Raw genomic sequence first — 13,188 nt, 5'->3', positions numbered from 1 at the left:
TGACGTTTTCACACTCAAATTGGCACAGCCTCTTATCGTCCTGACAGAGCTCTGTGACACGCACTGAACCAACACTGAACCTCTTCCGACCCGACCCTTCTTTCTACCTGACCACCACTCAAGCAGGGCCCCCCCCCCCCCTTGGAGGGGGTACTACCACCAGAGCTCCTCCCCACCACTGCTCTTGGTGCTGGCCCTTTCCCTGCCCTGCAACCTCAGCATCTCCATCATGCTGCGGGCATACGCGTCCCTCAGGTTCACCCCCTTGCCGTCCGCCCCGTTGGCGTCCACGTCCCCTACCGAGCCCCTCGCCAGCCTCTTGAGTGCCTCGCCGTGGCGCAGCGCCGCCTCCTTCATCTTGAGGGTGAAGTAGCAGGCGGAGAAGCGGTCGTTGATGATGGCGATGGGCAGTGCCAGGATGAGGATGCCCGACAGGATGCAGAGGAAGGCCAGCACCTTGCCCGGGGTGGTTTCGGGCCGGATGTCTCCGTAGCCCACCGTGGTCATGGAGGTAGTGGCCCACCACCAGGCGCAGGGCACGCTGGAGAAGGTGGTGCCCGGCAGGTCATGCTCCAGAGCGAACTCGACGGTGGCAAAGATGGAGATGCCCACGGAGAGGAAAAGGATGAGCAGGCCCACCTCCTCATAGCACTGGGCGATGGTCATGCCCAGGGACTTGAGGCCTGAAGGGTGGGAGACAAGGAGGTGTTGGGTTCGATTAAGAAAACCTGCCAAAGCAACTGTCAAATTGTTCATGATGCAGTCTGAAAAACGAACACACCTGATGAGTGGACTCAGTTTCACAATTCATTTTACAATGGTCAACCACACTCAGTCTAAAATACATTACTGCTCTTATTATTGTATGAACAACATTCCTAAATGAACAAGTATGCAATTTTTCATTTTTTTTTAAGGGACAACTACATCACACAGTGTTATAAATGCAGTGATGTGTGAAGCTTGTGACTGTCACAGTTATGAAAAGAAAAATGCAATCTAGCACCAGGCAAAAATGTAGACAAACATACATTCACACATACACACCTCTGAGCAGACGGTAGGAATATATTCACACCCTGGAAATGCAAGTTATTTCTTCATCGCTCAAGTATCTTATCATACTGAGTAAGTACATTTATGGAAACAAGAGTAGAGTTTGTGATTCTGCACAGACACCAATATCTACAGTTCACTCAAGACACGTTATTTGATTTGAGCATTTTTGATAACCATATGCATGGAAATATGATTGACTTTGGCAGAATAGATATATCTAGGGGGGAGGGAAGCACTCCCTGCCTCTAGCATTAGCAAGCAGCACACATTATGAGGCAGGGAGCAAATAGAATAATAATCCCCCCTGATATACAGTAACATACAGACAACACAGGGGAGATGGGGATGGGGGAGGGTTGCAGTGGCACTAATACAACAACGGAAGTGATTGTGCAAGATTCCGTGCAGCCTTATAATGCCACCTTATCGGACGTGGACCAATGGGCTTGAAGCAGGCTTACACAGGTGTAGTTAATGAGAATAATGAGGCGCGCTGTTCGAGTTCCATGCCTGAACTTGGCTTCTCTCATTTCTTTGGCATTGTTGCAGGCAGTAGGTGAAGAATGAGTTTCTAAACAACACAGTACAGTGTTTCCCAGCTAAGTTAAGAAGCTCACTTGTTTGTTAATTAAGTCAGAACCAATATACTGGGAGTGCTAGACAGATCATTTCAACAGCATACAAATCTTTCTTTAGCTATACTATCAATCAAAACTCAAGGTACTGAATTCCCAAATGCCCTTCATTTTATTTGATGGGAACTTATAATGATGATTTCCAATAAGGAAGAATCGGTAAGACTACAGATGTTTATTAGTTCAGACCTGTATACTTGAGAGATTGGGATTCCATCAGAACTTATAAAGTATTGGTTTCTGTATTCGTCTGGCTTTTGTTTGTCCAACCTTGATCTGATCAAGTCATGAAGAAGTACACAGACAACCACATGCCTGCACATGCACACAAATATAGGAGTGTAAGCCTGAACACACACACAAACACACACATCCGGAGCAGTGGCAAGTGCCTTATTAAAATGGGACAAACATATGCGGGCAATATATATATTCAAAAGTATACTGTGCTAAAAAAGATTGTCTGTGCTACCTGTGGATAGTGCTGGTGACCTGATAACATCTTGGAGATTTCATTCTCCAGTTATTGTGGTTCTCTGTTCTCAAATTACTTTCCTCGTTGTGTTATGAACGTCTTATCGGTCTCGGTAGAATGGAACTGTCAATATTCCACTGTTCACAGAGAAGAATGGAAGAGTGAAGAGTCCAGCTTGGAACATACTGTGAGGGTGATAATGTTTGTGTTTAATTTGTGTGTGTGTGTTGTGAGTATATGCTGGACAAGGTGTCACACTTTTATCCCAGCAAGATCCTACATTCACCCTTTGCTCTAAATACATCATCTGTTACCTCAGAAATGTTGTTGCCAGTATCCATTACTTTGATTATATTGTGGGCTTTTTCCATCTCCCATAGATTCTACCTAGACCTTGTGTTACATGGTAGTAGAGGAGCAGAGACAGGCTGCAACAGCAGGACCTGGGTCAAACAGTATTTTCCAAAACTTTGCATGAGTTTTGGAAGTGAGACTGACAGTCCTCTGGGCCAAGCAAGGCCAATCCAGCACAGAGTGTAATTAATTCATCCTGCAATGTCCAATGACAACAATGCCAAATAAAAAGGAGACATAGAAATAGTCCTGGTTGTCATCTCTAGTCATACACTCGAACGACCACTGTACCTGTGGAGTGTCGTCCCAGCTTCAGCATGCGGAGGGCCCGCATGAGGCGCAGCACCTGCACCACGCGGCCCATGTTCTCCAGCTCACTGGAGCCCCCGTGGAGGCTCTCCACGGCCAGCGTCACATAGAAGGGGAGGATGGCCAGCAGGTCGATCACGTTGGGCACGCTTCGGCTAAAGCGACACTTGTCGCGCACGCACAAGAAGCGCAGCCCCAGCTCGCCCGTGAACCAGACCACGCATGCGTATTCCAACACGTCCAAGATCAGCGGCGGACCAGTTGGATTCCCCGCTGTGTTGAAGTCCCTGCCCTCGGGGTGTCCGAGGTCCAGCGAGATGAGTGCCATGTTGATGATGGACGCCACCACGAAGAAGATGGAGAGCATGCCAAAGGTGCGGGCCGCGCGTGACGATTCTGGCTTCTCCAGCAGGTCCCACAGCTGGCGGCGATAAGCTGGGCAGGCGGCGCCCGAGAAGTCCTCATCCTCGCTGTCGTCAGCCTTGGCCTCGCGGTGGACGTCCATGCTCACCTTGAGCTCCTTGCGGCGGTAGTAGCGGTCACGGCAGCAGGGGTGAATTTCAACTTCATCAATGCCCCAGTACTCAATCTCCTGCAGAAAGGAGACCACACACAGCTCCTCCCTCACATGCAGATGGCCTGTTCGGTAGTAATTCATCACATACCTGTTGTTAGAACATAAAGTTGTCAGATGCACCTATATAACAGGCATAGAATGTTCTGGCCATAATGGCATAGGCTACTTCATATCTCCTGTGGCAGCTCAAGGAGCTACAAAAAATTGCCTTCAGGGGGTATCCAGTTCCACTGAAACCAGAAAATTAAGGTTGAATAGAATAGAAGTTACATGAAATGTATTTGTTAAACCAAAAAAATCACATACTGGAATGTCTGCGAGTTGCGATCGAAGAAGAACTCATTCTCCAGGAAGTCTGCATCGTCACACAGCTCCAGGGCTGAGTCCCGCGTGGACAGAGCCAGCTTGCCCAAGCGCGTCTCCGGGTAGGATGCCAACAGCTCCTGGGACAGCACATAGCGGCTGCCACCTACATTAATAATGAGGAAGTCTAGGGGGTCATCGCACACCGGAAGGGCCTCACTGTAGAAGACGCTGGAGTCAAGGGACAAAAGGGAGGAACAGTCCCCATAGAACTCCGCTGGGCTGGATGGACAGCTTGTCTTCATGACGGGAGCACGTTGTAGGACAGGTACTAAAAGAGACCAAGTGTTTGCAAGTTGATATCGTTTTTTTACAAGTTAAATTACTCTTGCTCTTAGTAGCCTACTATCAACAAAAGCTTGCTATCAGCACTGGACAGCCTAATAGGAGCAGTTTACAGTTCCCACAAAAAACAGTGAGCACTCTTTCAAAGTTAGCTGTCCCACTTTATGTAATCCGTTCACTATAAAAGGCATGGTCACGCTGCTGCTGCTTGTCTAGAAGCAGTTGCTAATACTTTCTTTTTGGAGTATCCACTTAAATGCCCAGAGGTTTTGAGGAATACATTCCCTGAATGGTTATAAAGCCTCCTTGTCAGTTCCTGCAAATGAAGACATATCAGGCATCGCATGAAGAAAAAGAGAGGGAGCCTCTGGCTGTGTCCTACTTCTTCAAAAGCTCTATGTGGATATTTAAATATTTTAGCTGGCCTACCCAATTAATAGAACTAATGCTACTATTCCTGTAATCATTAATTCATCTTTGTTAGGTCCCACTGTCTAACACTGTCATGGTGGTAATGTAATACCCTGCATATTTCATAAGGCTATTTGATGAGATACTGAGAGGGTCTCAAAAGCTGAGCAGTTTTAACACAGATTTATTTTTGGTGCATACGGTATACGTCACTGAAATAATGCAACACCAGCATAAACATGCATACAATACATATAGTTTGGAGTATGTTCCCCATTATGTAAGTGTGTGGATGCCCACGACCTGTGTGTAAGCAAAATGCAAACCAACCGTTTTGCATATTTCCAAGTTTAAATGTTGATTTGAAGAGCAATGTCTAGTTCCACCCCAAATGGCTCCAAAAAAAGTTTAAAAATTATCTAGGACACCCCGTGCTCTAATTCTACAACTACATTATTAATTTTTCTTCCACTAACATCAAATTTGCAGCATAGACCAAGGTTACCTAAGAAAAATACAAAAAAGTATGCAACCACGAAATCCACATTGGATGTTTACCTGGGCAATCAAACTTATGAATGTATGCTCACTGATGAAAAACTTGAAATGAACTGGCCAAGAAGGTATGGATTGGTGGCTTACTAAAATAACACCAGCACATCACATGGGTGACAGACGACTGACATGCAAGACACGCAAGCACATCAAAGTACAAACATGCAATGTTTTTAATTATGAACAAAATAGGCTACTATGCTCTCTAGTAAATTCATATTTACATTGGAATTTGACGAATACATTTTATCTTGTAATGTCACCAAGAGTAGTACATCACGCTAACGCTTACCGTGTGGGATTGTTAATTCATAAGGATGTAAAATGTAACATACAACCAGCAGAAAGCACAGCCTGACTTAATCTGAAAATCCATCAGATTACTTTCATAATAATTGTTCCTACAGAAAATAAAACAATCTCACCTATAAACTGAGAATCGTCCTTGTCATTATTGGTGAGAAGTCCTTCACCTGTGCATTAATTCGTTTAACCGTTTACAGCTCATATTACAAACACCAAATGTATTTTGGAAATTGCCATGGTTCAATCTTCAGCAGTAGAATATTTTACTTCTAATATTATTGCATTTTCAATTCAATCAAGAAAACACAAAACTTCACAATCTTGCGCAGTAAAAGAAGAAGGCAGACAGCAAAGTCAACACAGCTTCTTGTGGTGTTTAAAATATAGTGTAGCAAGACCAGTCAAGGAGAGAGCGAATCAGCAGCAGACTGCAGCTGCTAGGCAACGAACTGTGGTTTTCTGAATCAAACCTCATGGAAATTAACAGCTGTTCCACTTTTCTGTAAAGCGCAACCACGTGTCCTTCAAACAGTCAAATGTTTTTGAGGTTTTAAATGGCAGATAATTTTTACATTAAATCAAGGTTCATCCTATACGCATGGGACTCTATGCAGTCACTTTTAAATGGTCTAATGAATATGGTAGCCTATACGGCGTCAGTGAGTTTAAGTAGGCCTATATAGCTACACCAATTAAGCTTATCATATACTAGTCAATGCATGCCATGCTTAAGAGAAAATGACATCAAGAGGTTTCGGGTGCTTTTTAATGTTCTAGAATTTTGGCTTGAGCATTTGTAGGGCAGGCTACACAAAAACAAACACCCATGGATTGTCACCTGCCATTATAATGATAATCCGACTATTCTGCTTTCTTAATTATGGAAGATGAAGCGCTAAGAATAAACCATAGGCTAGCGCACAACATGCACTTGTTACAACTATTCTGGTGGTCTGTAGGGTGGCTTGTCCCCATTTCCCACGGCAATTATGAGAGTTGGCCGACAGGTCTGACATGCAGCTCACCCCACATGCAATTATTAAGCTATCCAGAAAAGCCTATGTCGACTCACGTAAGGGGACTATGCGATATATGTAGCTAGGTTACTGAATGTTTCTCATTTAAAAGTAAATCAACTCTCCAAAACATACGCATAGGCTATTGGCCTACATAGCCTAAAACATCCCTCTGAGGTGTTATCAGATTTTCTCGATGAACACAACAAAAATGGCACCATCTGCTGTTTAGTGGTGGTATGTGCACATGTAGGCCTACAGTTAAACTGCATGCATAATCCGCTTGAAACGTTGAATTTACATCAGTTTAAGATTATTTCTCAATCCAACCAGACTGTAAAATTTGATATCAATGTATTTTATTTGCGGGTTTTCAACTTTTGTTCACGCAGATGTAGGCTACAGCTCTCCTCTATTATCTGGGTACAGATATAGAACACCCTGGGCTGAAATGTATTGGCTAACGGCGCTGCATAAACTAGGCCTACGTGAACCTGTGGAAATGTAGCCTTTAGGCAGCCCTGAGGCTACGGCTGTTCCTACACAGGTTCAGATATTGCCTGTAAGCTATAAACCACGTTGTACAAACGTTGTTTATACTTATAGGCTACTTCTGCACGGTTTATCATTCGTGCATGCACATCAAGGCTGACAACTTTTCAAAAACCTTGGAGTGAGATTTGGTTGGGCCAACTAACATTTTGCTGCGTACAAAACAACCCCCTGAGGCGACATTTCACGTGTTTGCATGAATTTTTCAGAATGAGCTGCTAGACTCAGATTGACGCCATGAAATCAATTTTCTTCACTGGAACAGGGTTGGACAGACCACTACCATGGCTTTGCGACAGACAACGAACAAAGTGTACATTGTCACATGATAGTGGCTATGGAAAGTCGAAGCAGCATAACTGAATACAAATAGAAACGATGGAACATCTGGATTGGTTAATTTTTCAACTTTGTAAAACGTCATCCCCTCTGGTCGAATGGGATGTGGTTCCCTGAGAGCTTACACCCACCCACTTCACAAACCGCCATTTGGAAACCGAAAAAATAAACAGGAGGCACACAAGCGCATTGTTTACATCAAGGTAAAGTGTCTAGAGACATCATGTTTGCCTTTCTATAACAATAATGTAGACGTGACTAGCTAGTTAAGTTCAATGTTGGTCAGCATTAGTTACAAAAGAAGCATTTACGTGTTTTTAACCTATGCTTAAAACCAGTGTTTTTCAAACATAGCTAATTTGCTGACGGGTTATGTGATGGGCACAACGTCGCTAGCTTGCTAACTACAGAGTGCTGGCTATAGCCTGCTAACCTTAGCTACCTTTAGACGTGGTGTTTACAGAGTTAACGTTAGCTAACTATCGAAAAGTTAATAAGTCGTTGTATATATAGATTGCTAGCTTGTGTGTTAAGTCAGCTGGTTGTTTTACAGAGATTAACCAGTAACCTAGTCACTGGCTAGCTGAACTGGGATGCTAGTATCTGCGTGATGATGGCAAAAGTTTGACGGCTGGTGCTGAGCAACTGCTGCGCGCCAAAAAAAAATTCAGATAAACAGGAAATGCTCGGTCTACACACACTAAACTCTTGCAAACAAGCAGAACTAAGACGGTAGTTTAGAAATTAATGTTAGCAAGGTAGTGATGTACTGTTTATGTTATTAGCTACCATCCATACAGTGAGGGTCAAACATTGAAAAGACCTAAAGCTACTGTACAGGTCTTGAACCGGTTACTGTTCCCAATCATATCTAACGTTAAATGGCATTGAAAACGTTTTAAAATAATGTAACTGACCTCATTTGTTTTAGTTAAGGAACGTAATGCACCGGTAAATGTATGGAAATAAACATTGTAAAGCCCAATGATGGATATCTACAGAATTATGTTATGTGATATTGACAGGGTCATCAAACTCATTATTTCATATAAGTACTTAAAGGAAGTGTATGTGTTCCAAACCAGGGCATGTCCGCAAATGATGCACAGTGTGTGAACATGATTGAGGATAAAGATGAAACGGTGGAGCTAATGGAGGAGGGAAAAGAGGAACCAAAGAAAACTGACGAGGAGCACTCCATGGATGGTCGCAGAAAACCACGGAATCGACAACAAATGTTTGGTGGGTTAAGCAAAATAATGTAGAGGCCCACTTACTAATTTGACTGATTTTCAAAGCCAGCACTACTCAACAAACCGCCTAATTTTGGGGGCTGATAACTATTTCCACAATTCTTGTTTACCATAGCACATGTTCAAGATGTATCTGCCATCAAGGGATGTTAAGTATGAAGTTGATGGTAGTTATTGCACATGAAGGTGACCGGCCATGCTTTCAGATCTCAACGACATCATTAAAGGGAAGCGGGAGAAGAAGACTGTGCAGAGATTGGATTTTCAAGTTGCAAAACCTAAGGAGCGTCTTAAGATTGAAAATGGTACGACACAACTTTGTTCTTGTCCATTGATCATTTGACTTTGAGGTAAGCTGTCTAGATTCATGCTACTTTCTTATCTGCCATTCTCTAAGGCAAAGGAGATAAACTGGGAGATATTGCAAGAGCAAACCACCAAATTGGAAGGATGAAACCTCCGGATCTGAAGCCTCTCCACAAAATTCTTTTTGACAGACCCGGAGCTGTTAGTATACCCTTACATGACGTTTTACAACTGTGGCATTTTTTTATATTTTTTTATCAGATTTATAGATTTCTCTGATGACTTGTTGCCTCACGCTTGAATGATTGTTAAAACAATCTGTTCTGAACCTATCGGGTAATGATGTGGTTCTCCTTCAGGTTTCAAATATGAGAAAGAACATGCGACTTTTCAATGGCTTCTTATTTGATGTCGACAGTGATCTCTATGCCAAAAAACAGAAGATGCTGTTAAAGTAAGTGGTACCTCTCATTGAGTTTTAAGTGAATTCCTTTGAAGACATCTTTTTAGCAGCAACTTATTTGTGATTTTCACTTTCAGTAGATTAGTGGGAACTGAGAATGTTGTCTCCCACATAAAGTACTTCTTCCTTCCCTTACTTAGGTTAACAAACACAAAATTGAGGACAATCTGCAAGGTGTTGGACCTGGAGAGGGGGGGGACCCAGTCTGTTCTTGCAGACAGAATCTTGACTTTCCTCATGGCGCCAAAAATCACAGGAAAGGTGCGGTGAAAGTAGCTGTCTAGCACTTGTGTGTCACTCATGTTGGCACACTTTTTTGTAAAATATGGAAGGCAAAACAATTAAGCTTGTTTTGTCAAACGTGTGTATATTTGTATGTTTGTTTATCGCAAACAGCAAACCGCTTCTCCAAACATGCTTCATGCAGGAAACAGACACGGACGTTCCTGTCTTTTATTGGTAGATTACCTATCCATGGAAACTTTGTTCTAATTCCCTGTGCTTCAATTTGGAACATGTCCCCTCTGCAGCTCGTCATTTTGAAGAAGAAAAAGAAATCCAAGAAGAAGATCTCTTCCAAAGACTCCACAGGCAAGACCAAGGCCAAACCCAAGAGTGCTAGTCCCAGGAAGCCCAAAGCAGAGAGCAAGTCCAAAGCCATTGTCACTGACTCCAGCAGTGAAGATGAGGACGAGGATGAGGAAGAGGACAAGCCAGCGGTCACCGCAGAGCTGGACGGGTCAGAGACAGAGAAGAAGGGCGGGAAAGCTGCCAAAAAGGAAGAGCAGATGTCCAGTGAAGACACAGACGATTCTGATGATGACATGGATGTCGAAGAGGAGGAAAAGGTGGGCTATCTGCCCCCCCCCCCCCCCCCCCCCCCCCCCCGGCTAAAGAGACAGGCTAAAATACATTTTCAGCATTTTAAGTTTCAGGTGAATCTAACCTCTTTACCAACAGGCGTCCAAGTCGAAGCCAGCCGCCAAAGGGAAGGCCACATCTAAGAAGACCACACCTGTCAAGAAGACAATCAAGAAGGTAAAGGTGACGGCTCCCCCGAAAAAGAAATCAAAAGAGGTGGTGTCGGATTCGGAGTCCATGTCTCAATCTGACAACGAGAAAGACAGCGACAGTGAAATTGAGAGAGCGAGAAAGGTGAGAGACTCATCATTCAAGTATTCACTGATAGCCTGTTAGGGACAGAGGAATGAAGGGAAGGTTAAACGGGAGCTGGTGGCTTGAACACTGTATTATTTGATTTTTTAATGTTTGCTCTCAGACTAAAAAGAAACCAGCAGCGAAGAAAGTGCCAGCGGCCAAGACAGCAGCCAAGACCAAGAAAGCAGACAGTAGCAGCAACAGACTGAAAATAACCACAGACAAAGACACAGGTAAAAACATAAATGGAACATCTCCAGGTTATCCCTCTCCACAAAAGTCATCCTTTTGTCATTTAAACATTTTTGTGTTTCTCCATCTTCAAATAGTCGTTGATGACAACTCAGACGATGACGAGCCATTGATCAAGATGATCAAGAAGCCTCCTTCGGACGAGCAGTTGAAGGAGATGTTGAAGAGCATACTGAAAGACGCCAACCTGGAGGAGATGACCATGAAGCACATCTGCCAGAAGGTCAGTCTGAAGGAGCATTTCCACAATTTCCTGATTGGCTTCAACAGATGTGATTGGCTTGTTCTGTTGAGGGATGTATCTCCTGTAACCTTTCTAAAACCCTAGGTGTACGACACATACCCTGCATATGACCTGACTGGTAGAAAAGACTTCATCAAGAAGACAGTTAAATTGGTGAGTTTTCTGTCCTCTTAACAAATTGGTAGTTAAATGTAGGGCTGCACGATTATGGCCAAAATGATAATCACGATTATTTTGATCAATATTGAGATCACAATTAATTATCACGATTATTTGTTGATTTTAACCTAATCAAATTTGATTGTCACAATGCATTGTACTTGCAGAATGGATGTGAATACAACTCAAAATATTCAATCAATAAAAAACAAACAATCTCCGTCCACACAAGCGTTTTCATATCGTTTTCCAAATGTTTGCCGTCCACACCAACACGGTACATGACAATTGTTGTCATGGTTACGCCACTCCTGTCCCTCCCTCCTGCCACGCTGCTCTGTTTACATACTCCTCTGGCAATACTATGTGGTGTTTTAAAATTGTCCCACCAGCTAGCTGTTCAGCCAGGTCTCACCCAGAATCGCCGTCTTCTCTGCCTTGTCCCCCTATCGTTCAGGCACACCGGGCAGGCCTACAACGCTCGCCTTCTGCGTAGGAGAAACGCGTTTCTATTAAGTGATAATACTTGTACCTGAAGTAGGCTACAGTAACTAAACTGGTAAATACATTATAGAGATGGAGTAGCATATTTCTTTCACCTTCCATGTTCATCATGACATTATAGCTATAGAGCGAAAGCTACCCCCAATGCCATGGCAACTGAACATAGTATCTGAAAAGCTCCGTGGACCCCGTCCTACTACGCGAACCCGGCGTTTTCACGCGTCTCGGGCTAGTGTGGACAGGGCCTCTGTCATCTACCGTCTACATCTAGAAACTAAGCTGTGTGGTGCAGGGAACATCTCGTGATCAGACATTAGGTGTATTCAACTCCATGCAGCGCCGCAGCCGGCTGCAGCCTACAGATTGGAGAAAGAGTTTATCATAGCCCAATACATAAAATGACAAATTATCTGACTTTACAGAGCCGTTTATAACTCCTAATTTGATAGTGGGAAGCCGTGATCGTGATTAAAATTAGATTAATCGTGCAGCCCTAGTTAAATGCATACTTACTAAATCCTAGCAACATATGTATAAGTGACCAACTGTTATAGCTCTCAGATCAGTAGTCAATGCCACATAGCAAATGTAAAATGCTTAGTTTGGATTGTACAAAATTGAATCTAAGGGATGACAGCAGCCTCTGCTTCGAAACCAGCTGATATACCCATGGATATCCCAGCAAAATATGTTATACAAGATAAAATAGAAGTAGAAATGCTCTCAAATATATTCTATGTTTTGTTTTTTTGCAGCTTATCTCTTAAAAGAACCTTGGACAGAGGGCAGTTAGCACCAATGGTGTAAATGAATGTTCTGGAAATGGAATATCAAGAGAATGTATGAACCTATGGTATAACCACCAGTCTATCTCTGCTTACTTTGTTGTCTTTTTTTATACATTTGTTTTCATTGTGTAATCTTCATTCCTGACTCTGATCTTTTATTTCAGTTTTCAATGTAATTCACCAGCTATTACGGAATCTTTACTTTGTTGGCCACCATTGTTTTAGAGAATTACCTCAATAAATCATAGAAAATACATTTTATGGATTATTTAGGAGAATGTTTCTCATCGTTCCTTGTGTGCACAGGAAAATGTGTGCACAGACTGGCGATAACAAATGCCAATTGAATCCTGGGATCATTTTCCAAACAAGATGGAATTAACAACCTGACTATACCATGACATTTTTTTAAGTACGTTTTGCAGGTCAAAATGGCAAGATTTGGAAAAGAGGTTTTGAGTATTTATTGTTGTGGTTGAGTTCATGGGTTGCCAACTTGTTTACTTTAACATTTGTAGAACTAAATGTTTTTATATGTAAATGTGTACATACGTTTTTGATTAGTTAGCTCATCAAGTACCATATACAATAATTGTTTATTTTGTATTATTACTTTGTTTAGTTCTGTTTCTTTGGTCGGTGTAAATTTTAAAGTAGCACTTCAATTTAACAGTTTGGTATTGACATGGTGATTTGCATACCGATTAAACGTGCTTTTTGAATAAAAATTGCATTGGGAATTTCTCATTCAATTGTGTATGATGGAATAGGACAAACATGTAATCACGTTTCGGGTATGTGTTCATGTTTTCAAGGAGGCGGGGT

The 13,188-nt window shown here is 42.7% G+C and overlaps 2 protein-coding genes across 2 annotated transcripts; one reads left to right on the top strand and one right to left on the bottom strand.

The window, feature by feature from the left end:
- Positions 1-153: 153 nt before the first annotated feature.
- On the bottom strand, positions 154-5,693 carry kcnv1 (potassium voltage-gated channel modifier subfamily V member 1). Its single transcript, XM_084706422.1, has 4 exons — positions 5,449-5,693; positions 3,716-4,043; positions 2,815-3,497; positions 154-683 (listed from the first exon to the last, which is right to left on the bottom strand). The coding sequence occupies exons 2-4, from the start codon at positions 4,015-4,017 to the stop codon at positions 154-156; spliced, it is 1,515 nt and encodes a 504-aa protein (XP_084562548.1). The 5' UTR covers positions 4,018-4,043; positions 5,449-5,693.
- Positions 5,694-7,283: 1,590 nt separating this feature from the next.
- On the top strand, positions 7,284-13,091 carry dek (DEK proto-oncogene). The gene is made up of 12 exons (XM_084706410.1): positions 7,284-7,439; positions 8,322-8,478; positions 8,696-8,794; positions 8,887-8,996; positions 9,155-9,249; positions 9,399-9,519; positions 9,789-10,106; positions 10,219-10,413; positions 10,538-10,649; positions 10,746-10,891; positions 10,997-11,065; positions 12,331-13,091. Exons 1-12 carry the CDS (start codon positions 7,335-7,337, stop codon positions 12,340-12,342), a joined length of 1,539 nt encoding a protein of 512 aa, XP_084562536.1. The 5' UTR covers positions 7,284-7,334; the 3' UTR covers positions 12,343-13,091.
- The last annotated feature ends 97 nt before the right edge of the window (positions 13,092-13,188 follow it).

This window comes from Hypomesus nipponensis, chromosome 2, assembly GCF_054491055.1.
Source record: "Hypomesus nipponensis isolate SF chromosome 2, ASM5449105v1, whole genome shotgun sequence".
In the NCBI taxonomy this organism is placed as follows: domain Eukaryota; kingdom Metazoa; phylum Chordata; class Actinopteri; order Osmeriformes; family Osmeridae; genus Hypomesus; species Hypomesus nipponensis.
Note: the sequence above shows the minus strand (reverse complement) of the source record. Positions and strands in the feature narration are given on the sequence as shown.

Coding starts and splice junctions, on each gene's coding strand:
- kcnv1 (XM_084706422.1), bottom strand. CDS start 4,017: ATGAAGACAAGCTGTCCATCCAGCCCAGCGGAGTTCTATGGGGACTGT. Junction 3,498..3,715: donor CGCAACTCGCAGACATTCCA/GTATGTGATTTT, acceptor TTCTAACAACAG/GTATGTGATGAATTACTACC. Junction 684..2,814: donor GCTGGGACGACACTCCACAG/GTACAGTGGTCG, acceptor CCCACCCTTCAG/GCCTCAAGTCCCTGGGCATG.
- dek (XM_084706410.1), top strand. CDS start 7,335: ATGGGATGTGGTTCCCTGAGAGCTTACACCCACCCACTTCACAAACCG. Junction 9,250..9,398: donor AAACAGAAGATGCTGTTAAA/GTAAGTGGTACC, acceptor TCCCTTACTTAG/GTTAACAAACACAAAATTGA. Junction 10,414..10,537: donor AAATTGAGAGAGCGAGAAAG/GTGAGAGACTCA, acceptor GTTTGCTCTCAG/ACTAAAAAGAAACCAGCAGC.